Raw genomic sequence first — 27,077 nt, 5'->3', positions numbered from 1 at the left:
GAATGTGAACCCAAGATCCCTGACATCTGTCTAAGATAAAAATTTAAAACTATTAACCATCTGTTTTGGAGGGCAATAGGGCAAGGAGGGCAAGAGGTGAGCTGGTAATTAAGGTTCCTTGTTGAGACAAATGTAAGATATATGACTACTTATTTGTCATTTATAGATAGAAGAATATATAGCTTTTAGTATCCCATAAAAGGCAATAGGAAATGGGTGTATCTTATAGCAATCAGCCAATAGGAAATTCAACCAGGCTGATTGGACAGAGGCAGCCAAAGGAGGAGCAAGGAGGCTGGGCTGAGGGAATATAAGTGCTGGCCATAATGGCAGGAGACCAGGCCAGAGCTTGGTAACCCTATACCACTGTGCCTCTCATTTATTTGTCTGACAAATAAATTATTATTTTAATTTCTCTATTGCTGCGTTGAATATTTCATTCCAGCTAAGCGTTAACCACAAGCAGGGTGCTACAGCAAGAGGCTAAGGACCCGCTAGATTACAAGGCTCTGGGATGCAACTTGATTAGTCCATATGTAAATCCAGCACTGGGACACGTGAGCAATGTGTGTATTACATTTCCATTGATAAGAAACAGAAGTGTATTCAGATGAACAGAATCTCCACCTCGTGGGTGCAAACCTGGAGTGATGCCTTTTCAACGGATGTAATATTGTAAGCCGGGGGCCGTGTGTTCCTCTAAAATGTAAACGTCACATGAGAAAATACTCGTGCTCTTTCCAAGTGATGACACCCATACGCCGTTTATAGAATTGTCCATGGTACGCCTGAAAAAATAAAATTGCAAATACATTTTGCCGTTTAAAAAAGAGGGGACTGCAGGATCCTCGGGGTTCTGGACAAGGAATGCGATAGACTAGAGAAAGAGGACAGCGAGAGCTAGACGGAAACCCGGCCGGGCCGCCTCCATAATAACCCCGCCAACCCTCGCCGTGCGATCCCCTCCGGCTTCCGCCGCACTGAATAGGAAAACCACGTCCCTGTGCCAGGAACCATAGCGCCGGCAAGCCCTTCGTTCCTCCCAACGCGCCTGCGCGGCCCTTTTTGCACATGCGCGGCTGCGCCCCCCCCCCAGCGGAAGCTCTCTGCTCCTTAGCGGCGGGTCGGTTCCTGCTTTTGGTTTCGGCAGGCGAGGAACTGCATCCGGGGCGAGGCTTCGCCTATTGTCTGGGTTACGGAGGCGGCCTGTGGGACGCCGCGCAGCCTCTCCCTCTCCAGCGCGGGGTTGCCGCCTAGAGGGGAGCCTGCCGGGCTCGGGGCTGAGGGCTGCCTCCTCATGTGCCCGCGAGCGGCTGCTCGGCTCCAGTGAGTAAGTCAAGGCGCCGGCGCCCGCGAGGGCTTCCTCCCTGCCCGCTTCCCTGCGCTGGGAACCTGCGGCCGCCGGCAGCGGGGCTTTTCCCTCAGCCGCTGTCGCCCTGTGTCCGGCGGCGGGCTTCGTCCAGGGGCTGCTGTGGGGTGCCCCTCCCTCCCTCCCTCCCATGGCTTCATTTTGTGTTGGGGTGGGCATAGACCATCCCGCCTTCAAGGGAGCCTCCCCCGACCCAGCCCTGCTTTGCATTCCCACGACCCAGCTTTCTCTGCAAATTTAAACTCGCGTCGTGCCAGAGTTCTGAAGCCCCACATGGTTTTCGGTACTCTTCTCTTCTCCCCCACCAACAGCTGGTCACAAAAGAAACATGCATGCCTCTCTCTGTCCTTTTCTTTTTCTCCCCACAGTGGATCGCAGCTCGAAGAGGCGGCAGGTGAAGCCCTTGGCAGCTTCTCTGCTGGAAGTTTTAGATTATGACAGTTCAGATGACAGTGACTTTAAGGTTGGAGATGCTTCAGGTAAACGCTTTTTTTCCTGCTTTTCCCGTTTTGACATAGTTTTGTGTTGTAGGGTTCTTCCACTAGTTATGCTTTATTTAATTGCTCGTAAATGTAAACTACCGTTACCTTTTGACTTCTGATCTGCTGAAAGGATGAGAACATCGGTTATGTATATATAGCACAAGTGGTTTTTTTTGTTTTTTGCTTTAGAAGTTAAAATTCTAATGTAGTTGAGTTTAGCAAGTGCTGAGGGGATACTGGGTGAATTGATGAGGGTGGCGCTGTGGTCTAAACCACCTAGCCTTTTGGGCTTGCCGATCGGAAGGTCTGCAGTTCTAATCCATGTGACGGGGTGAGCTCCCATTGCTCTGTCCCAGCTCCTGCCAGCCTAGCAGTTTAAAAAGCATGCCAGTGCAAGTAGATAAATAAGTTCCGCTGCGGCGGGAAGGTAAACGGCGTTTCCATGCACTCTGGTTTCTGTCACAGTGTCCCGTTGCGCCAGAAGCGGTTTAGTCATGCTGGCCACATGACCCAGAAAGCTGTCTGTGGATTTCCCTCGGCCTGAAATCGAGATGAGCACCACACCCCATAGTCGCCTTTGACTGGACGTAACCATCCAGGGGTCCTTTGCCTTTTTTTTTACTGGGTGAATGACTAGCAGTGTAGCATGTAGCATGAGGCAGCAAGGTCTTGAGGGTTAGAAAGTTGGGAGAGGTTTGGGATTTATAAATAAAGAGATCTAGGCCCCTCCCCTCTTCCCTGCTGCAAGGTGGACAGCCTGAGATCTTGAGCTCTTTGGCATGTTCTTTCAGGTAGTCTTTGCTCCACATAACTGCAGTATCCCATGTGTCATTTTCTACCTTGATCCCCTCTCCCTGATTTGGGGTAGTGAAACTGGCTATCCAGATGTTTTTGGACTCCCATAATCTCATCATTAGCCATGTGGATTGGAGCTGATGAGAGTTGGAGTCCCAACAACATCTGCACATTCCCCACCACTGCTGTGAACACAATAGTTTGCTGCCCTGTTCCTCCCCCCCCACCCCGTATCTGTAAGTCAATATGATTCTGACCCAGATCCGTTTCAGCCAGCTTTCCAACAGTACAGTCATGCAAGCCACTTTCCCCTCTCTCTTCTAGTCTTCCAATTATATGATTTCCAAAATCTTTAGTTTTTTCTTGCCCAAAACCTATCCATATACTTACTGACACATTGCTAACCTTCAGGAAATCCTGTGATCAGTGCAATGACTGACTACTGCTGGGGATAAGAAACAGTGATTCTTCCATGATGGGGATGGGGCCTAGAGCTGTATATTTGGTTATTCTGAATTCAGTAAAGAGTTGGATGCGACACATCAACTTCTGGTTGAATAGTTACAAAGTCCAGTTAAACAATTGGAGAGTTTTTGCATGTAAGAAGGATGTACATTTCAGAATATCTAGGAGGATTCCTTCTATATTTCAGACTAGCTTAGCTTTATGCAGTCTTGGTGGCGCTTTCATTGTCTCAGAACTATGCACTGAAAGTAAGGGCAGCTTTGGCTATCCATGTACTATGTCAGATTTTGCTTTTTCACCCATGCTTCACTCATTCTGCTACACACACTAATTACAATAGAGGAAGGACATTTAAAAAAAAACAACCCTTCTGGTGGTTCAAATAGAAGACTTCTTTAAAGCTTAATTGCTTTACAAGTGGTTCCAGTGCTTAACTGCTTTCTCAGAGAAAGGCATTACCTCACCACCTATTGGTTGATGAGTGGAGCTAGCATGCCTTGCTCCAGCAAAAAAGGAATCAGGAACTCACTGTAAGCTCCTGGTTGTTCCTTTGAAGCCACATCAGTATGTACTGCACACATGACATTGCATAAGACATCAGGTGCAGTTTGGGTGAAATGGGTAAAATGACTTCATGGGCCAGATTGAGATCCATGGCAGGCCAACTTTGGCCTGCAGGCTGGACATTCACCATCTTTGCTCTGAAAGCCATTGCAGCAATTGATCTGAGGTTGTTATAAGTGAACAGTCAGATTAGCACTTATAGTGGTGCCTCGCAAGACGAAAAGAATCCGTTCTGTGATTCTCTTCGTCTAGCGGCTTTTTCGTCTTGCGAAGCAAGCTCATTGACGGATTAGCGGTTTAGCGCTATTAGCGGCTTATCTGCTGATCGGATCAGCTGATAAGAGGCTTAGCGGCTTAGAAAAGGGGGGGGGGAGAAAAAAAACCAGCAGGAACTCGCAAGACATTGTTGTCTTGCGAAGCAAGCCCATAGGAAATTCATTTTGCGAAGCACCTCCAAAACGGAAAACTCTTTCGTCTAGTGAGTTTTCCGTCTTGCGAGGCATTCGTCTTGCGGGGCACCACTGTACTTAAATAGCTCCATGTGGTTACCAGCTTTGCCTGTGCAACCAGGTGTTGGCTTGGGGCAATGTCTCATGAAGAGAAGTCTGCTTCGGCCACACTGCCACTTCAAAACCATGTGAATATGCATTTATAAGCAGGTTTGTGATGATGAGGTAGACCACTTCAAAGTTCATACCATGGGAGATGCAGTCCTTATTTCTTCCTCACCCACTGGGGTGTTTTTAAGTATTCACATTGTGATAGGTATGCATCTACATTCACTTGTTTCAGAGCATCAAGCAAAACCTCTTTGAAGATGTGCACATGCCTAAATTATTATATAAATGCCATATTATCACATTTACATGTGGATTTGAATTTTGAATTTCAGTATGGAAGGTGGTCTTGCAAGTCGCTATCAATTTGATCTACTTTTCTGAAGCAGATAATATAATATTTAATAATATACAGTTGTACCATTGAAGTTGAACGGAATCTGTTCCGGGAGTCTGTTCGACTTCCAAAACTTTCGAAAACCAAATCACTGCTTCTCATTGGCTACAGGAAGCTCCTGCAGCCAATCAGAAGCCGCGGAAGCCCCATCGGACGTTCGAGTTCCAAAAGAACGTTCGCAAACCAGAACAATCACTTCCGGGTTTGCGGCGGTCGGGAGCTAAAACATCCGAGTTCAAGGGAGTTTGGGATCCAAGGTACGACTGTAATACAATACCTTATATAATATGTATAGAAATAATTCAAGTTTGATGTCTCTTATCTCTAAAATTTTGCAAGCTTGCATACTGTGTTGGTTAAATGCAGTTCCTTGAGTACCTCTTTTATATATTTTTATTTGCAATATTTTAAATAAAGTGAGTGAAATATAGCATTGCTTTTTGTCTCCATAGTTGTCTGAGAATAATTGAATTGTCATGTTAGTGTATAGAGATGATGGATGTTAAAGTTTGCAGCTTTTGTTGCATAAGAATGTTGAAGTTCAGTCACATTTTAATTCTTCAAAACTTTGAATGAAAAATGCTGAATCTTACAGCTTTGTGACAATTTTGCTTATAATTGATGACACAAAGCCTTGATTTGTATTTTACTGGAGTCTTGAATTGAGACTGATAACAATAAATAGCAGTATTTGTATCACAATAAATAATAATACTTGCAACTGGTTTACTTTGCAATACAAGTTTACCTGAGTTTTTTTTAGAGGTTGTCCCTAAATTAGATTTCCTGGCTCTTTCAGAATCACTCTTTGTTTACTGTCCTCAAGTCATCTTTATATGACTATTGTGAGGAAACTGTACATTATGGCCCTTTGAATATTAGAGATAACAACCAAGATGTAAGTGAGATAAATGAAAAGCCCAAGATTTTACAAGCCCTTTTTTTTCTTTCTTTTTGCCATCTTCTATTGAAACTCTGATTTATCCCTTACAGTGCTAAGCCATGGTTTGTTTTAACCATGTTTTTTCAGAAATCTATAGCTTTCTCACAGCCATGGTTTGTTCCTCCAAAGCTTGGTTTGTTTTCCTGCTGCTCTTGACTATGTACCATCCAAGACACTCACCAAACAAACTGTTGTTAAGCAGTACAGTGGTGCCCCGCAAGACGAATGCCTCGCAAGACGGAAAACTCGGTAGACGAAAGAGTTTTCCGTTTTGGAGGTGCTTCGCAAAACAAATCTCCTATGGGCTTGCTTCGCAAGACAAAATGTCTTGCGAGTTCCTGCGGGTCCCCCCCTTTTTCTAAGCCACTTATCAGCTGATCCGATAAGCCGCTAAAAGCCGCTAATAGTGCTAATCCGCTAATCCGTCAATGGGCTTGCTTCGCAAGACGAAAAAACCGCTAGACGAAGAGAATCACAGAACGGATTCTTTTCGTCTTGCGAGGCACCACTGTATTGTTGGAATCATACAGATGCCAAACCATAGTAAGCCAGCAACAAACCATGACTTCATATCATGGCTTGCTGCCAGAATGTTTAGTCTGCTGAGCTCAGTTCAAACAAAACACACTTTTTCCAGCTCAGTGGTTCTCAAACTTTCGGGTTAGCACCCTGGTTTCATAAACACATCCCCAGTGCCCCATAACCTACCCTATAAAATAAAAAAATTCCTTCCAGTAGCACCTTAAAGACCAACTAAGTTTGTTCTTGGTATGAGCTTTCGTGTGCATGCACACTTCTTCAGAACTGAAGAAGTGTGCATGCACACGAAAGCTCATACCAAGAACAAACTTAGTTGGTCTTTAAGGTGCTACTGGAAGGAATTTTTTTATTTTGACTATGGCAGACCAACACGGCTACCTATCTACTACTACCCTATAAAAGGCATCATTCAGAATAGTGATTTGCACGTACCACTAATGAAGATAATACTGTAGCACAATAAAATTCAAAACAATAATAGTTAACTCCACTTTTATTCAAAGTGCAATTAAAACTATTTAGTTTAATTATTTCAACAAAATTGATGAACTTAATCCAGTGGTTCCTGCTTTTCAGAGTCTCATAGTCGTTTACACCTCCAGCCCCTCATGATGACCCTAAGTAATCCCACTGTCTCCTGGGGGCAGTAAGCCAACTGCTCTAGCTGAAGTGTTTTGCTTTGCTTTGCTTTGCTTTTAATGCTAGCATAGCACAAATAGGCCATGAACCTCTTTTTTCATTTCAGTATCTTGAAATAGGCTTTCTACAACCAGGGGTATACAAATTCTAAAATTACTGGTAACTGATATCTGTAAGGATTTTCGCTACATACTGTACAGACAGCTGGTCTCTAACCCAGTCATTCTCATATGTGCACTTCTACATGTGCACATCTTCCTACAGGCACAACATTTAGTATTTTGAAGAGAGGATAACTTTGTTTAAAATCTGTTATTTGTAAGTCTTGCCTAGTGACAGGCAAATTAGGTTGGTAAATTTGTTGACAGAGTTAACATCATGGGTTCTGATCCTCAGTTGCTTGGCAGGTTAGAAATGTTTTGTACATATCATCCAGTTTAGTTTGCATACCCAGTTTAGTTTTTTCTTCCCCACAATTTACATGAAAATATAGTAGTTGCAGTTAAAAAAACCTAATCCCCCCTTGAATTACTTTTTATTGGGTTTTATAAACAAGGATCATAGGAATAATCAATGATACAAATAAATAGACCAAGTCATCTCATGTCATTTGTGTATCACAAAAAGCATAATAAATTTTCAGCAATATCTGCAACATATGAAACCCGTAAAATGTTTTAATAGCACAAATATGTACAGACATTTATTTAAGCAATAAAATATTTGTCAGTGTCAACAAGCAAGTAAAGCCAAGATGTAATAGATGACTTGTTTGTCAAGTTATATATTCATTATTATATGAATGAAATATATTTCTGTATTTTTTGTCATTGAAATATTCAAGACACTTTTTACCATCACTTTTTATTTTTGAGTTGACATTTTTGCTTAAACAAAATGTCTCTTTTTACTTGTTAATACAGTAATAAGATAAATTACACAATACTGTGGCTGCTTGGACAGGTGGTGTTTGGTCAGATTGAATTGACTGCATAAATGGTAGTTGTCTTACTAGCTAGACATTATTTATCAACATTGAGTTATGTGTCTGTGTAAGACGGTGGGGCAGGGGTGAGGGATCTTCATATTGTGCTGAGCTTTGGGCCATGCAGAAACAGTGCTGCTTCTGTCTTCTCCAAAGTGACGTGAGAACCTTTCCCATTCCTGCAGGATATATTCAAATGGACAACTTAGTATGTGACCCAGACACTGGAAGTGATACTCATGACTTCTCAACTACTACGGTCACAAAATTTGCTTACATGAACCTGCAGCTCTATTTTTGGAGGTATCAGGTCACATGTTAGGTTCTTCACACAAATGAAGATTATTGTGATTAGGTTCTGCCACACCGGCAACTGACCTAACCAAAGAAGTGCTGAAACTAAATCTATTCATGTATGCTGTTGGTAATTTGTCAAAGATGATTTGCATATGCTCCTGGTGATTCTGAGCAAACTTGGGCAAATAGGGCACAGCAAGGTGTTAAAAGTAGTCATTTCAATGTTTATTTTTATTCTGGATTTTGTTCCAAAAGGGCTCCCAAAGCATTGTTATTTATGAAATATAGTTGAATGTGTTCTTTACTGTAAGTTTTACACTTAAACACACTAATGTCATATTTCTGCTGTTGGCTAAAACATGGCAGTGTGGAAGAAAATCTTGATTGGACCATTTTTGTATTTCCAAAAGTCTTAATTGAGTTAAGAGGAACTGGTGCTCTTTGCATTGATGTGTAGCTGCTTATGATGATAGATTGCATTTTATGGGGACACAATACATTCTTATTTGTGAGTAGGATGGCATGTAAAGTAAAATGGTGAGCAATGAATAATTATACCAGTACTCTCTATAGAATAATTTTTCATATACTAGTAGATTTGGAGTTATAAATACCTGTAGTGTTTCCCCCCCACAAAGGTAACGTATTGACTGATCATAAAAGTATTCTACTTGCACCAGGTATCAAAAGTTGCAGTGTTAAGGTTGCAGGCGAGTAATAGTTTTCATTGATACGATTTCATATTTGTGAAGTGCTGGTAGTTTCTTTTAACTTTAGGTTTCCTTTAATTATTGTATTATCACATAACTGTATTGTTATAATCAAAGAGTATTATAAAATGACAGCTAGTATTTTGTATTGTACTGAATTATGATGTTTAACCAAAAAACCCCAAAAACAAAACCATTCTACATTTCAAAATCAAGCACCCCCAACAACATTTTGATGCCCCAGTGCTAGAACTGGAAAACATTTCAAATCGCTTGGTGCAGACATTGAATTTTAGTCATGCAAGGCTATAAAAAAATAGCCATTTTTTAAAAACCACAAATTGTGAAATAACTACATTGTGGGCACAATTCTGTGTGAAACTGTGTACTCACTTTCTTTAAATCAGCTACTCAGTTTAGTGTAACATGCTTTCATGAAGCAGTTTGGGTGCTGAGCTGAATATATAAAAAAGCTTTCCTTCCTATTCATGTTATGCAGGGCAATAGAGACAGAGCTTCTTGCTGTTCTACAAAATACAAATCATTCTTCATCAGTAGGTTTGCAATACTAAAAAAGCTAATTCAATTGGGGAGAAAAAATTGAGCCAGATGAAGAATAGGCTATTAAGAATATTTAAGTTGACTAAGTTGGTTGCCTCAAGCCTTTAAAAAAAACACTACTTTTTTGGTTCATTTTGCTTTGGAACTCTTTTTTTAAATTTTCATATGCTCAACAGATTCTGAAGGCAGTGGACATGGCAGTGAAGATGGATCAAAGGATAGCGGCGAAGGTTCCTGTAGTGATTCAGAAGAACATATATTGGAGGAAGAGCTGGCAGAAGAAGAAAAAGTAGAGGAAGAACAACCTAAAAGCTCAGGTGGAGAAGAGCTGCCCATAACAGAGAAAGAGGTGATTAAAACTGAGAAAGAGGAAGAGGAGGAGGAGGAGGAGGAGGTGGAGGGAGAAGAGAAGTTTAGAAAGAAAAAAGAGAAAGAGAAACCCTCAGAAGCGGATGCTGGCATTGATGAGCAGACAAATGAACCCAAAAAATGGAATTTGCGAAGAAACCGCCCTCTGCTAGATTTTGTTTCCATGGAGGAGCTGAATGACATAGATGACTATGACAGTGAAGATGACAATGACTGGCGTCCAACTGCTGGGAAGAGGAAGGGGAAAAACACACTACGTAAAGAGGGAAGTGATGCAGATAACGAGGATGATGAAGATGATGGGAGCGGGAGTGAGGAGGATGACAATGAAGAGGAAGGCAATGAGGAAGAGGAGGAGGAGGAGGAGAACAGCAGTGCTGCTAGTGATGGTGGATCCAAGAAGAAAAAAGCGAAAGCTCTTAGCAGAAATAGTGCTGATGAGGAGGAGCTGACAAATGATAGCCTGGCCCTTTCACAAAGCAAGAGCAATGAGGTAGAACAGCCAACTTTCTATGATACCTCTGATGAAAAATGGAAATACTCTGCAGTGTGATTGTTTTGAAATTGCTCCCTAAAGCTAGGTGATGTTACCAGACAGTGATTGCATTAATGAGCTGCAGAGTTGTCCTTAATGCTCATTAAGATAAATGTGCATCAGCCTTATGTCTGAATCCAACACCCTTTGAAGACCAGTGGGAATCTTCCATTGGCTTCAATGAAATTTGGATTTTAGGCCGTATTAAAGAAACTCTTACAATAAATTAATGTTAGGTAAGAGTCTGCACCACACTGCACACACATTTGGGATGTATTGCAGTAAATAATGCATACCAGTGTTAATTAAAGATTAAGGGAGTATGATTTTGTAGGCTAAGCCTGTGACTATTGCTGGAGACAGTGCCTTCAGGTTTAGTTAGGGGTTTCTTATGCATAATTGAAATTATGTGTTCTGGTATGTACTCTTAAAAGCTGTGAATGAACACAAGTAAAATTAAGAGGGGCTTACGTGCAATCCCAGAAGTAAGTAGCACTGGAAACACCGGTTGCAATTCTATTCACATACTCAGGAGTAATCTCCTTTGAACACAGGAATTGCTTCTGAAAGAACCTACATGCGTAGGATTGCACTATAAAGGCATTATAGAGATGTTCTTTGATTTTTGGCTGGAATGAAGTCTATGTATCCCATTTTACTTGGACATAGGAATAGATTAAGGTGTTTGTGGAGTGGGTATTTTGATTTATTGGCATTCTTAAAAAAATATTATTGCTCAGACTTGCACTATGTTAGTTAGATATAAATGTTTAAGTACAAGCTTTTATCTTTTGGTTACTGACATGCTTGAAGAGAAGAACTCTTTAATATGAGAGCCTCTGAGTATGTACAGGGTCTTTCTTTTAGCAACACATAATATCAGTCCAGTACCACATAGTTATCTGTCATACCATTGCCTATCACTGGACCAGTCAACTTTCCTAACCTATGTTCATACTTAATAGTTGCGCATTCTATTATTTTTACATTAAAAATATAGCCTCCGTTTCACCAACAAAATGGTTCTTATTCTCAGGCAAGTGTGTATAGCATCAGGGCAGCAGAAGCAAACTCCATTTAATTCTTCTAAGTAATGATGCCATCATGGTTTAAGGGAGTTTTAAATGAGAAATTGTGTGCAGAGTATTTTTTTATATCTCTATTTTTGTTTTGAGTTCTTTGCTCTAGTATATTAGGAATGTAGCAGCAGCAGATCAAGCAGGGAATAGTAACTGAGATGATCTGGGGGAACGCTGTTAGTGGTCCCTCATGCACCAGAGGCATGGCTTATATTAGTGATGAGTCATGCCTTCAATTTAGTGGTCCAACTCTATGGAATGTCCAGTTGGCATCAGGCAGGTACCATCCCTGCTAAGTTTCAAACACCATGTTAAAAATGGTTTTATTTCAGGAGGACATTGCACCATAAATGCTATTCTAATGTTTTATTCTATGATATTTTAATCTATGTTTTAAATTATTCTTTGTTTTAATTTTTGTAAGTCACTTTGAGACCCAGATGTGGTGAAAAGTTGAGTATTTATTTATTTTTTTAAATAAGGTAATACACATGCCCATCTGAAACAGGGTGGGGAACCTATGAATCTCCAGATGTTAGATGTAGTGTTGAATCTCCAGATGTCCTATGAATCTCCAGATGTCCAGATGTAGTGTTGCAGGGAGGGATTAGTTTAGGAAAAAGGCTGGGGGTGGGAGTGTGCCAGATGATAGAAGTATATAAAATTATGCATGGTGAAGAAAGTGGATAGAGGTAAGTTTTTCACTTTCTCTCATAATACTAGAAACTAGGGTCATTCAGCAAAACTATCGGCCGTGGGGGTGGGGGATGCAAAAAAACTATGAAATTCACTGTCACCAAATATACTGATGGCTGATGACTTTGAAAGGGGAATTAGACCAATACTATCCAGGATCAGAGGCACCATGTCCCTGAATACTGAAAAATGTGAATGGGAGAGTTCTATTGTGCTATTGCCCTGCATGAGGGCTTCACATAGGCATCTGGTTGGCCACTGTGGAAACATTATGCTGAACCAGATGGCCTTTGGTCTAATCCAGCAGGACAACACTTATGTTCCTGTGTACAGCATCAAACTAGTACCTGATGGTAATGTGCTGGTATTAAAGATATGGTGGTGTTTCCAATACAGTGGTACCTCCAGTTGTGGACGGGATCCGTTCCGGAGGTCTGGCCGTATCCCGAGGTTCTCACAACCGGAGGACCGCTTCTGTGCATGCACTCATGGCAAAACCCGGTAAAATACTCCGGGTTTGCCGCTTTCACAACCAGAAGTTTACATTACCTGAGGGTAACGTAAGCTGAGGTGCTACTGTATCCATGTCTATGCAAGCATTCAGGAGCAGAGGCCAGTGGTCTAAATACTATAGCGATCTTGAGGTACAGTGGACAGAGTTATGAAAATAGTACATGCAGGTACACACAAGTGATGAAGTCTTGGAGTCAGTGGGACTTACTTTCAAATGTATATTCAGGTCTGCAGAGAGATACATTAATTGCTGAATATCCTGGCATGCAAAGTGCATAGATATTGCGCTTTATAATCTCATCATGCGTGCTGTGAAGGAAGCTCACTCTATTACAACTGAATCCTTTGATCTTGCATCAGCAAATTTTTTATCGTGGTTCTTTGCCTTTAGGACATCTTCCCAGCCAAGTCTCGCAATACATTTTACAGGTATTAATAGGTTGAATCTCTCAAAGTTTGTGCTCAAGTTGGACTGCAGTCCAAGGAAGCTATTTGCATGCATATATGCAGGTGCGAATTATGCATGCAGCCAAAGTTGACTTTGAAGTTTTCAGTGCAGCATCCATGGCCACTGACCTCACAAACTGGTTCTAATAATGAAACTGCAACCATCATCATCTACGTTTGTGATGATGAAACCTTTGAAGACAGCTCTGGCATGAAGGGTCTTGCATATAAGTGCTTCGGATTGTAAACCGCATCTGTGTTCTATTTAAGGAATGAGGAAAATGAAGGCCAGGGAGATTAATTGCACTGAATCACATTGCTAAGTGTGATGTGCTGTTGTAAGTGCTGTTCTGCTAATGGCAATCAGTGCTGCATCTTTAAAGTTCAGTCCTTAGTGGAGACCTGTGTGGGGTAGAGCCAGCATTGCAATCTAGTCTTTCAAATTCTCAAGTCTGTCATCTATCACAGATCATCTATCCCTCTAGAATAGAATACTTCAGCCAATCCATATTTCACAAACTACACTTTAAGAGTTTTTAAATTATTGAAAGTTGAATGAAAACTTATTTAGGTTAAAGCAATTAAACTGTTGAGACTAGGGATTTATTTTAGTATGGTCCTTGGCTACACATGTCTCCTGTAGTTAGGTAGTCACAGACCTAGCTGGAGGCGCACACTATGTATCTTACTGAAGGTAAACTGGTCTGGATCAGATTAGTGCCTAAATGGAAGGCCAGCTGGGAAACCCATGTACAACTACCTCGAGTTTCGTAGTTCTGTTCTTTGGTTTATATTGTGTTATATTCCATCCGGTGGTATTCAGATGAAGAGCAATCTAGAAATAATAATTCATAATACATTTGGCCATTCCCTGTGGAATCATTTTCTGTTGGATATCTGAATCTATAGCATAGCCATGACTAAACTGTCCCAATGAGTTCCATGGGACTAAGGATCAATGGTTGTATCTTCATATAAAATATACTTTGTAGTATTTCAGCGCCTGCCATTATGAAAAGTTCCATAGTATTTCACTAAAGTTGTGAAGGTTTAAATGTGTCAGAAGTTGGATGATGAATTTCTACTTGGTTTCAAGCAGAATCCAAAGTACTCGGGTGGTAATTTAAATGTCTGTTTTTCATAATTAGGGCTGTTGCACAGTTTTAAAAAATCTTAGCCAATTAATCATATGACTTTTAATTGATTAAATATGCATATATGTGTGTAAGAGGAAAAACACTTGTTTTTAAGGAAAAAGGCATGCTGCACACATCTGTCACATCAAACATAATCTTAGAACGGGCATATTTTATCTCAGGAGGAAATGCCTCTGCTAAGATGATGCTTTCATAGTAATTTTTATCTTATTCAGAAGGCACATGAGACACCTTATTGAAGCTAAGTGGGTTGGGATCTTTTCAGTACCTGGAATGGGAGGCCAGCTGGGAATCTCAGGTCCACCACCTTTGAGCTCCATAATGGGAGAAAGGTAATGATGGCAAAAAGTTAGGACATGAAAACAATAAAATTAAATGTTTTCAAAGCAGTTAAAAAAACAATATTTGCGTGATTAATTGGGACAACTTTTTAGTCAACCGAAATGTTTTTTAGCCTACAAACTATCCAATTAATTGATCAAGTGATGATTTAGTTGCAATGGTCAATGTTTTACTATGCATTGGGATTTGTAGCCACCTACCTGGGTGTACTTGCCTTTGTGTATATAGAGTTTGGGGAGTTGATCTAAAAACCATAAATTGTAAATGTTACAGCTGGAATTATTACATGTTCTTGCAGCTCGAAGACTGGGAGATTTCCCCCCGCCATGTTGTTCCTTATTGTGTCTACACTCCAATGGCAGTGATATTCTTGGGAAGGTGTATAGTAGCATTGGTAATAATAATGCTGCAGTGCCTAAAACCCAGGGAAACCTAAATCGTTTCTTTAAGGAGCCAATCTTGAGAAAGGCACAGGAACATTTTAGTCCCAAATCAGGAAACCCTGAATTAAATTCATGCATCATATAACATAGGCTGGGATCCATAGAACTACTTTAGGCAAAGGCTTCTGCATGGCCAGTGGAATTTCTTGCTTTTTTGTTTGAGCACCTGTTGGAATAGTATCACAATCTGGATTTGAAATTTCCCTCAGCTTCAAAAGTACCTTGCCACGAGACACGAGGCTGCTGCTTGGGGGAAATAAGATGCGTACAAGACAATCCTGACGTTGTCTTTATTCAGAAGCAATTCTTGTTTCTTTCAACCAAAACAAATATTCTTGTTTATTGAAAGCCAGACCTAGCCCTTCAGCATTGTGGCTTCAACTTTTGTGTGTTTCAGTACTTAATATTTTGTAAGTTTGTGTGATAGTAATGCATTGTTTGTTATGTTTGTATCCTCTTTTCTCTAAAGGAGCTCACAGTGGTATTTTGACATCATAGCAATTCCATGAGTTGGTTTCGGCTGACCTCAGGGTGGATTTGATTTAGATCAAATTGATTTCAATCACGATTTAAACCACGATTGAAATCACTAGTCAGTAAGACTTGATTTAAATCATATTTTTTTACAGAAAGACATTCCTCCTGGTATCATCTTAGTATTTACAACCAAAGGAAGGTTTCATTCTTGGAATAATAAATTTTCAGAGTAGTTTTTACAGTTATATCAAAAATTACTGATTTGGTTATACTATTAGAAATACACAGACAGATAAATATGAAATCATTGTGAGGTTTAATAAGTTAACTTTATATTTGGACAGCTTTTCTGCTGCACTTTATTGGAAGGAGAAAAATAATCATTTCCTTAATAACAATTTAAACTATTTAACTAAAACAATAACATTATAGCATATGTATCCATGTTTGTTAACTGATGTGGTTAAACTTTTTTTTTAAAAAAAACCCAATTTAGACTGAGTTTCAGCACACATGAAAAACCTAAAACAAATCCTTATTTCCTGATGAATGCTAGCCTTTGGACTATAATGTAACTTAAATAGAAAACTAACTTTAGAAATATTTTTTCCCCACCAAAAGCATTTTATTTTAAAAATCCAATTTAAATCAAAATAATCAGATTTTTTTGAAAAATCATTGATTTTTATCCACCCTGGCTGACCTATATGAATAACTTACTGTATGACTGCAAAGGAAGGAGATTGGAGTCATTTGTTGCACCTCAATTTGGTAGTGTTGTGTAAGGTATTTGGCAGGACCGGGGAATCTCTGGTGCCGTAGAAGTTGTTGAACTACAAGTTCCATCATCTCTGATTGTTGACTGTGTTCCTTGATCTGATAAAAGCTGGAGTTCAACAACATCTAGAGGTCAAAAGTTTCCCCACCATTGGTATATGGCATGCATGATTTGTAGGATTAAAACCAGCGAATAGAAGCAAGAGATTGCAAAGTATAAGGAACAGGAGCTGGAAAAGAACACGAGGCGAAACAACAAGGCTAAGAATGCCAGGCCTTTGTGAGAGTGCTTAGGGCCATTGTAGATGTGATGTGTGATGGACACATATAGTATAACATATAGTATAACATAAAAACACCAGTAGATAAGAAGTAAAGGGCTTGAGGAATCATGTTCAGAAATACACTTACAGTTCTAACACAGGTTGCAGGCTCAAAACAATGGTAAATCATGGTAATGCCTCTTCTAATATAACAAGTGTATTTTTACTTTTCAATGATAGGACTCGCTGATTCTTGAGAAATCTCAGAATTGGAGCTCTCAGAAAATGGACCATATTATGATTTGCTGTGTTTGTCTTGGGGATAATAGTGAAGATGCTGATGAAATAATCCAGTGCGACAATTGTGGAATAACAGTGCATGAAGGTAATTCTTTTATGACTTCAATTTGCAACAAATAATAAAGCTTTGTTTTTCTCTTAGCAAATTGAGGTGAATTTGTTTTCACGCAGCGGCAATGGATACAATACTTTCTACAACTGTTTGGTATTCCTTGACTTTCAGATATGGGAGATTAAATCTGCAACCATGAATTTGCATGCAGTCAAACCTGCTTCATGTTTATGAAAACTCAACTGTTAATTTGTATTTTTCCTTAGTGGAAAACAAATTAAAGCTATAATCCTTATGCCCTTCAGTTCCAGTATATAAAAGCTTCATATATTAAATGGTTTTGCCAATAAGATCTAACCCTGATCTTTTGAATAGAAACAAAGGATTTGCCCAGTGAATCTTTTAAATTCACAAAGGCAGTTGCTCCTCTTAATATAGTGTCATCCATTAAAGAAGTAAATGCTGATAGAAGGCATGCTAATGTATACAGTTTACAATTGAGTGTGACTGATTTGTTGTGGTATATTATGATTCAGACTAGTTAAAAGGGAACATAAAAATATCTTGAAATAAACACACTGGTAGAGGTTAGATCCTCTCCCAAATACTTGGCATAGTGATTCATACTGCATCCATGTGAAGTTATGGTTCAATTGCTTATCATTCCCAGCCCTAACAGTTTGCTTCATATCAGAAGCATAGACTCTTATTAAATCACAAAGGCATGTTTGATTGGGACCAGAGATAGGGCTTTCTCTGTGGTCACACTCTGGCTCGCCAACTTCCAACTAGGAAACTCAACATTTGCTGTCTTAATTTTCTGTCACAGTGTGAAATTATTTACTCAGAAGTAATCTCTGTTGAGCATATTAGGGCTTACATCTGAGTAAACATGCACTGGGTTGCACTGTTAGTGTCTCCTTGGATATATTTTGGTTTACTGTATATATTTCATTATTACACTTTCAATATAGATAAATTTTACTTGGAGGGCTCTGTGTAATATTTGTGTGTTTTAATGTGTTTGCCGTTGCTGTTTTCTTTTGTACTTCTGTTACTGTTTTTTGTGTTGGTTTAAAGTGTAGCTGCCTTTAACATTTTGGGGTTGGGGTAGAAAGAGTGTATAAATGTTCTAAATTAATAAATAATTTGGCTGTCTCTCCGCTGGATAATGTGCAAAGAAGCTGCTTTCTTTGGTGTATCACAAAATACAGATGAGCAACTCAAGAAGACAAGAGGACGGGTGTAAATATAAATCAACTCAGTGATAGTACATGCAGATTGCTCATTTTAACTCACAGCCCAAGATCCAGTCTTAACATGTATCTTTTCACATGGTGAAACTTCATAATCAGGGTTTTTGGACAAAGTCTAGATGTCTGACAGTGTCTGTTGCAGCTTAAAGGATAATATGGATTGGGGTCAAATTGGCCTTGACAGTGGAGTCTGAATCCAACTCCTTAGATCCCACACTGTAGAGAAACAAGCAGCAAGCTATGTGCTTCCATTTAGCTTACCTCTTAAGCTCCAGATAGCTGAGAACTGGTGCTTTCACTTTGTTCTCTGCTGCCTGGGTTGGAGGCAGTCTGTTACGTTTTGAGCTCAGTCTAGACTTTCCTTTCTAGGAAATACTTTCAATCACAATGGGCAGTGATTGTTTTGTTGGTTTAAAACAATGGTTTCCAGCATCAGGAGGTCACCATATTTTCTTAATTCAAGACTGAGTGGTGTGCCAGGTTCAGGAATCTGAAACCAACCTTTCTGGACTGGCAGGAGCCCCTTCTGAGAGCCCTCAACAGATGCCTGATGGTACTGACCCCTGAGGCTGACACGGTTTTCGAATCTAAATGAATGTTCACTCTTGGTGGAAAGGAAAAAGTGTTGGATGTTGAAATATACTTGGTGTGGGTGGTAAAATCTGCCACCTGCTCCTGATATTCAAAGGCCATACCTTTCTGCACTTTACGGTCCCTCATAATAACAGACATTTTGCTAGATCCATGTCTGGAACATTTTTTTTTCTTTTAAGATCTGGGTGACAAATTTCTATCAGTGCTTCAGGAAGATGTTACTTGTTTTAATTAAAAAAGTATATTTTATAAAGTGTTCCTTGGATAGATTTGCCCTTCTGTGGATAAATTTAAAAATAAAATCTTAAGCTCTGGCCTGTCACTTTAGATAACTGCTTTTGTGCTAAAATCTCCTTACTGGTTTGTAATAGCACAGCACCCCCAGCTGGGGTGTCAGTTCTCCTGATGTACTGATTGCAGCATGTCTAAAGAAAACTGTCTGGTACATATCATTGCAGGCAATGTAGTTGTGGGTAATTCACTTTCTGGCAATTGTCCTTGCATTGGTGCTATAAATTAAAGATGTACTGCAATTTTCCTAAAAATATTTTTATATCCCTTTGTTTACTCCAATATTGGCATTGTACACAGTGAAGAATTCATCTTCTTAAGAGTTACATGAACTGGTGACTTTATAATAAAATAGGTGCATAGTGCAACTATTTCTCCATAGTTGAGCTTTCAGATCTCTTTGCAATCAATCAATCTCGCTCTTTCTTTGAGTTTTCTAGTCAGCTGAAGTAAATCTAATTGTTTGCAGGAGGCGTTCAATATGTTATCTAGAAATCACCCATATGGTTAAAGGTAAGGTAAAGGACCCCTGGACAATTACCATATTTTTCGCTCTATAACACGCACCCGACCATAACACGCATGTAGTTTTTAGAGGAGGAAAATCCGTAGGCATGGCACCTATAGGCATTCCCTCCATAACACGCGCAGACATTTCCCCTTACTTTCTAGGAGGAAAAAAGTGAGTGTTGTGGTGCAAAAAATACGGTAAGTCCAGTCAAAGGCGACTATGGGGACTCATCTCACCTCAGGACAAGGGATCTGGTGTTTGTCCACAGACAGCCTTCCAGATCATGTGGTCAGCATGACTAAACTGCTTCTGGTGCGATGATGAGTGCCAGAACGCACAGAAATGTTGTTCACCTTCCCTCTGTAGCTGTACCAGTTATCTGCTTGCACCCCGCTGCGTGGATTCAAACCGCCAACCTTTGGATCGGCAATACCAAGAGGCACAGTGGTTTAGACCACAGCACCACCCACGTCCCAAATCACTCATAATAATAGGTTGTTAAAGCAGAGAATAATCATTGCTTTAAAATACTGTAGTATTTTCTGATGTCTTTTGAATTAATCCCAAATCCTCTTCCAGTAAAGCACAGTCAATTGTCCAAATTAACAGAATATGACTTCCTGTCAGAGGGTATGTGTAATGCTCCAAAATCAACCAAACAACCTTGCTAAATGTGACCTAATTAGCCATTTGGTAGTACCTGCAAATTTGTAAAAAATAAATAAATGTAGCTTTCATTTGCTGAGGGAACAATCTGCACAGTTACAGAGAGACAAATCAAAATGCATGGGTGTTTTCTACTTACTGCTTACTAATTAGAAGGCAGATGCTTTTGGTTTTTTGAGTAGCTACTTCATCCAGAATAGTTATCTCCCTTATTCTCTCCTTATAAATAAGGCTGCATAGAGACAACAGTTTTCCAGAAAGCTCATGGTAGTGTAATAGAGCTCTTGTGGCTGGAGAAAGTGAATATCAGGTGTTGCATCCGAAAACCCTGTAATTGAGACCATGAACACACACATGTCAATTTGGCCACCTCCTTCAAAGAGCTCTGTTAGTTCTGCATTACCTACTGTATAGCTCCATGTGCCCTTGCTTTCCCGTGTCTTATATTAATTCTTAAATACATCCCTTGATATAACATTTATTTGATTTAATTCATTCGTATTTCTATCTTCCTAGGTTGTTATGGTGTTGACGGCGAAAGTGATTCTATTATGAGCTCCGCTTCAGAAAACTCCACTGAACCATGGTTCTGTGATGCCTGCAAATGTGGTGTTTCTCCGAGCTGTGAACTCTGCCCCAACCAAGATGGAATCTTCAAGGAGACGGATGCTGGCAGGTTAGTTAAGGGAGCTGTCATCAGAGGGATAGGTTCCTGAAAGTTATCCTTCAATTTATTCCAGTCGTGTTTTCTTCACCAAGCCCATTCTGGAAAGTCAGGCATAACTTCTTTCCTGCTTTCCAATGGTAGATTAGACTATAGCCAGATTCCTATTGGAGAAACATAGCATTGCTGATGCTTCTGCAATAGAGGTTTACTAGGATAATTCTGTGAATAAATTCACAGGTTCTGTTGCACCTTAAAGGTTTATGAACTACTCAGGAGGAGGACTAAACAAACAACTTAAATGTTTGGTCAGAACTGTGTACTGTGTTCTAAAACACACAGTTTAAGGGATAAATTCACAGGTTCTGTTGCACCTTAAAGGTTTATGAACTACTCAGGAGGAGGACTAAACAAACAACTTAAATGTTTGGTCAGAACTGTGTACTGTGTTCTAAAACACACAGTTTAAGGGATAAATTCACAGGTTCTGTTGCACCTTAAAGGTTTATGAACTACTCTGGAGGAGGACTAAACAAACAACTTAAATGTTTGGTCAGAACCGTGTACTGTGTTCTAAAACACACAGTTTAAGGAATTATAAAATTTTCACTTTGTGACACTGGGTAGTCTTCTCATAGGTTTCTGTCTACTCAGGTATTCCCCCCCCCCCACTTTTATTATTTCAATTAGTATACCTACTTTTCCTCTCATGGGAGTCCACTGCAGCTAACAACAAAAACTCATAATTAAATCAAAATCAATACAAAATATAATATGTGATTCAACATAAATGTCAGTATTAAATTATACATATAAACCCACTCCTCTTATGTTCCAAAGGCTTGCCAGGAAAAAAAGGTCATAAGATGTTGCCTGAATTAAAATAATGTGGGGGACAGATAGATGTTAATAGGAGGTAGTTCCATAACTGGGAAGTTTTATGTTGGGAAGTTGCTTGTTTCAAAATGTTTGTGCGGAAATATACCCCATATCAAAACTTTGCAGTCTGTCATCCCATAACTGTTAAGGAATTTTTAGACTGCCATCGAGCTGTTTAAGACACTGGAATATATTTCTTGGTGAGGCATTAACAAGCTTGCCAAACATGACCTGGTGCTTTCAAGCTTAATCGATTTCATTGCTCCTGTTATTAACACAGTACCTCTGAAACTCAGCAGGACATTCCACACAGTCAAACTGAGCATGGTTCCATTTGCCCTTTTGTGCTTAGAATATCCTGATTATATTGAATCAGAAGTCCCAGCAATTTTAAACCATTCATAAATTTCTTGTATTCATGGGTTTGTATTTGTCATTTTGAATTTGGCTCTATACTAAACACTTTCTATTGAAATGGATGTTGGCATTTGAAACCACACACAGTAGACTGTAATTTGAGTCTTTGCATTTAAAAGAATTGCACTCCAAGTTTAAAAATCTTGGCATTTACGTCTTGTTCAATTGTCAAGTGTAAGAAAACAACCTATTTTGTAAGCTGCCCTGAGGACTTGTTGAAGCCATATTGGCAGACTCTACATTAATAAACAAATAAATAAATTGAACCCAGATTATAATGAAGCTAGACTTTCAAAAACCTAGTGCTTTTATCCAGCTGTGTAGAAGTGCCTTGTAGCAACAACCCTTAAAAACAGGATCCCCCCCCCTTCATAATCATTGTCCTTGCTCTCCCTTAACAGTGAACTCGGGGTGGTGTGTACCAATATAAAGCAAGAGGAATATATTGGCCTCTTAGTAGCGCACTGAGGTATACCAAAATAAATAGGTTAAAATCAGATACTTAAAGATACTGTGGAAGTTAAAAACAAACATGGTAAACTTCCAGGACTGCACATGCTCAACAGCCATAGCAATGGAAGTATAGGTGTGGGAAGTGCATGGCTGGTTGGACTCCTAAACAGGAAAGATGGAGGATGCATTGCAAAGTTTTGTTTTGAGTCCCGCTTGTTCCCTTTATTACTGGACCTGGGAGGTTCCATGCCTATCAATCTGGAGCTCAAACAGGACCACCAAAAATAAGGTAGCAGTTTCTGCATATTAGTTGTAAATTAAAAGATATTAAGAAATGACCATTCAAGACCCTATCCTGGGCCTATGAAATGTTGAGGACAGTTGATCCATGGAGTATTGAGGCTATCGGTTGAGAAAAAGAATAGAAAAGCAGGGACAGAGTTGGTCTGCTTAAGCTCTGAAAGCTTGTGGTGTTCTGGAAGGGGGATTAGAGTTGGAGGGATGTGTGTCATGTGGTGTTTTTTTTTTTTTTATAAAAAAAACAACTATGTGCCATACAGGAACATTTCAGGAGTGCTAAAAGGACACCTTCCTCTTTTCTCAGTCTTCAAACTCTTCATCACACTGTTCTATAACATTAAAGTGCATAGGTTCAGGACTGGCACAATAGGGAAAGATTTCAGGAAGGTGGGAAAGAAAAAAAAAAAGCTGTCCTTTTTAAGTTCACTCTCCCTGCCCCCCTGAAACTCCCTTCCTTGGATAAGGTCAAAGCAATGTTAGTGATTCTGTTCCAAACTGGCTGAACATTTGAACATTCATTCTAAGGGCTAGGAATATAATACATTTTCTTGTGGTTGCCACGTGTGTACATGATGTCAATGTGGAGTTTTGCAAACGGCTGTCAAACCTCCTGTGATCCCAGGACACCAAATTATGTGCTACAAACAAATAACATAGCTTTCCTTTCTAACTAAAAAATTGTCAGAATGTTAAACTAAACCTGTTAATATTCTCTCTCTAATGAGGGATGATTTTCTCTGCCCTTCCCATCGAAGAGGTTGAATAGATAGTGGAATGGTTAATTTGAAACAAATCTACTTTTTGCATGTACTCTTTAGTTTCCTGAGCACCAATGTGGATATATTGTTTTGCTCTGTATACATGATATGATACTAACTGGGCTAAGACTATTGTCTTTATTTTGCTTCAGCTTTTTCCCTTCCCTTCACCAACATCTGTCATCTTAGCTTGGAGCAAAATGGATGGGGAAGTAACAAGAAAGATTATTCTTCTTTGATTACCCAATTTGTCTTAATTACAAGGTTCTCAAACATGTGCGGCTAAACAAATGAGCAGGAAAACATTTAGGCACTGGTATTAAATGCAGCTGAAGCTGCCTCAGCTGTGAACTTGACTGACTTCTGTGCTTTTAATAAAGATTCAGGATGGAGTTCATACATAGGTGGTTAAGGAAATGAGACACTTGTGTGCCAATCATACTGAAATGGCAGTTTAAATCTGTAATACTACAGTACTTGTGTGACATGTACTAAAACATTTTGAGAAGGTCAGTATGAAGCAAGCAGCCAGCTGTTGGGTTTATCATAGATAAACTCCTACAGAGTGCAGCAGCATTTAATACACCAGTGGAGCATGAAAAAACTGTGCAAATTAAATTGAGAAGCAGCTGCTTGTTGAAGATGTGTATCTTTATATTGAACTCTGCAGGGTGCAGTGGGGAGGTTGCATTAAAACGTACTATCAAAAATCACCAGCCAAAACCTTGGCTTTTTTTTTTTTAAAAAAAATAGAAGATAATGTGAATAAGAGCAACTATTTCCCTGGTAAAATTGTTACCAGTGCAACACATCTTAAAGTTGGGGGCTTCAATATTTGGATCTTTTGGGGCAAATTGCTAGATATTTCAGTGTTGCTAAAACTCAATACATTGATAAAAAAGACTCAGAAGTGACTTCAAATGAGTAAGATCTAAGATGGGGGTAGTCAAAATAATGACTTCCAAATATTTTGGACTACAACTCCATCAACCCCAGCCAGTATAGCCAGTGGCCAGGGATTATGGGAATTGTAGTTCAAGGCATTGGAGGGCACCACATTGGCTGCCCCTGGTGTAAGGCCTTCACACTGGAAGTGCAAGACATGTACATAGATCAGAATTGCCCTTCTGCTTAAGAACAAACTAGCAGCAATTTTATAATATAAGCAAAGATGTTCAAGCAGCTTCTGCATATGGATGCATTGCTTTCAGATTCCTATTAAATAATACAGAATATAAAACATATCATTAGTGCACTTCAGGCTCCCCCTTCTTCCCCCAGGATATCCGCCCCAATCCCAGTGGACACATCCTGGTAAAATTTTATTGATCAGCTGTTGTAGGGGAAGTGGGAATAAATTCTCTGCTGAGCTGTGCATTTGTAAATTTACTGAAAGTGCTAAGCTAGCACAGGGTTAACAAAAACCTATTTTGCATAGATTTCTCCAACCAGGAGCAGATATGTGTATGAAAGCCAGCTGTATAGGATGGCACTATATAGGGTTTCTCCGCCATTGATTGTATTTCAAATTGGCTAAAACAGTAGGGAGACTATCACAGGTTCTTAATTCGGTCTAATCCGTTCAAAGGGGAATTGTGAAATATTGTTGAAGTACATATTAATTAATTGTTATTACAAAAAAGTTACATTCCTGTCCCATCATTTAGTTGTTTCAAAACCATGGCGACTTAATGTTTGTAGTATTTGTAGAAGCTCCCATTAACATCTGAGTCACCTAAACTGTTCCTTCCTTGTCTGTAATTTTCTTAGTGCTCAGAAATGAACCGTAAATGCTTTCCTCTTTTGTTATAGATGGGTCCACATTGTTTGTGCACTCTATGTTCCAGGAGTAGCATTTGGAGATATTGACAAACTGCGGCCAGTTACTCTTACAGAAATGAACTATTCCAAATATGGTGCTAAGGTAACATTCAAATATATATATTTTGGGGATAATTTGTATGATTGTAGCTTATATTTGTTTGTTTCCTTTTCAGTTCATTACAGCTAAACACTCAAAACGTAGCTCAGTCGGTTAGAGCATGGTTAGAGCATGGTGCTGATAATGTCAAGGTGGCAGGTTTAATCCCCGTAAGGGACAGCTGCATAGTCTTGCATTGGGGGGGGGGGGGGGTAGACTTGATGATCCTCAGGGCCCCTTCCAACTCTATAATCTGGTTATAATGAAGATTATTATATATAGTCTCAATTTTCTTATGAAACCCTCATTCGATAGGAACTATGCAACTAATTCCACAGGACTAAGGCTTGTAATTTTACACTGGGCTTTAGTTATAAAAGTACTAATAACAGGGCAGTCAAGTAAATTCAGGGCAGCTCAATTAATCCTCTACAGTACTGTAAAGATTTAGCCATCAGACCACAATAATATTGATCTGAGAATATATGAGATTTCAAACAATTAATCCTCGAGTGAATTCTTGAGAGGCCTTCCCTCATCCCCAACCGGAATCTTCAAACGTGGCTCACTGAAGATCACACTTTTAACTCTTGTCTTGATGTTAAACTTTTAAATGGTATATCAGATGTAATAAAGGGGTTTGTTTGTTTTTAGGACATCTTTTTCAGTATGCACGTTGTTGCTGTCTGTGGACTTGGCTTTAAGTGTGTATCACTTATTGCAACCTGCCTTGGCATGTCAAAAGATGGGATAGAATGTCCTATCTTTGGGGAATGTCCTATGCAAATACCCCACTCTAATAAGCATATATAGATACGGATATGGTAATTTACATGAAAACTATTGCTGACAGTAGGGGAAAGTTGTAGTTAGGGTTGAATGTACTATCTTATATATACTTCTGTTTCTGTTTTATTCGTTTTCTCATTCCCTTTTGTTTGATTCTTGTCTTCTGTAAAATATATAGTACATTTTAAGGTACTATATAAAGTTACTACTTTATTCTGTATGAAGTTACTGTACCATAGTATTTTAATATTCTTTTGGAAGCCGCCCAGAGTGGCTGGGGAAACCCAGCCAGATGGGCGGGGTATAAATAATAAATTATTATTATTATATTATAAAGATAATACTTTTCTAATGTTCTCTCTCTCATTTATTTGCTAAAGGAATGCAGTTTTTGTGAAGATCCCCGTTTTGCCAGAACTGGCGTTTGCATTAGTTGTGATGCTGGGATGTGCCGAGCATATTTCCATGTGACGTGCGCTCAGAAGGAAGGCCTGTTGTCAGAAGCAGCAGCTGAAGAGGTATGATAATATTCTGCATTAGTGAAAATAACCCAGGTGACTTTTGTTATGGCTAAAACTTCAAATTGATGTGTTAAAATATCTAAGAAATATTTGAGTTGATTGCCTTACTTAATATTGATTGCTTCAGTTTTCCTGTGTTGGGATGCAGGAGGTGTATTTTGTACCTTCCCTTCTTTTTCTTTTAACCTTTTCCCTTGAAACATGTAGACATTTTTGGCAGGAATCATCTTTCTTGGATCCATTCCATACTAGAAAGATAAATATGTGTGGGGAGAGTGATTATGATCTTCAATTCCCTTCCGT

The 27,077-nt window shown here is 39.5% G+C and overlaps 1 protein-coding gene across 12 annotated transcripts in view; it reads left to right on the top strand.

Moving 5' to 3' along the window:
• The first annotated feature begins 1,144 nt into the window (after window positions 1-1,144).
• Window positions 1,145-27,077, top strand: part of PHF14 (PHD finger protein 14) — a 128,203-nt gene continuing 102,270 nt past the window's right edge. For 8 of the 12 annotated variants that reach the window (XR_014000937.1, XM_081164429.1, XM_081164435.1 and 5 more), the window contains exons 1-7: window positions 1,189-1,330; window positions 1,738-1,848; window positions 9,481-10,166; window positions 16,643-16,787; window positions 20,589-20,748; window positions 25,356-25,467; window positions 26,634-26,771. Coding sequence is in view for 11 of the 12 variants with exons in the window: in XM_081164429.1 (XP_081020555.1) it covers window position 1,330; window positions 1,738-1,848; window positions 9,481-10,166; window positions 16,643-16,787; window positions 20,589-20,748; window positions 25,356-25,467; window positions 26,634-26,771 (1,353 nt within the window). In the remaining variant the exon portion in view is untranslated. Of the gene's footprint in view, window positions 1,331-1,737; window positions 1,849-9,480; window positions 10,167-16,642; window positions 16,788-20,588; window positions 20,749-25,355; window positions 25,468-26,633; window positions 26,772-27,077 lie in introns of all 12 variants that reach the window. The other 4 variants (XM_081164437.1, XM_081164434.1, XM_081164432.1 and 1 more) reach the window with 3 other exon arrangements.

Source organism: Podarcis bocagei (genome assembly GCF_964188305.1).
Source record: "Podarcis bocagei genome assembly, chromosome: 12".
Lineage (NCBI taxonomy): Eukaryota > Metazoa > Chordata > Lepidosauria > Squamata > Lacertidae > Podarcis > Podarcis bocagei.
This window is presented reverse-complemented; position numbering and strand designations above follow the sequence as displayed.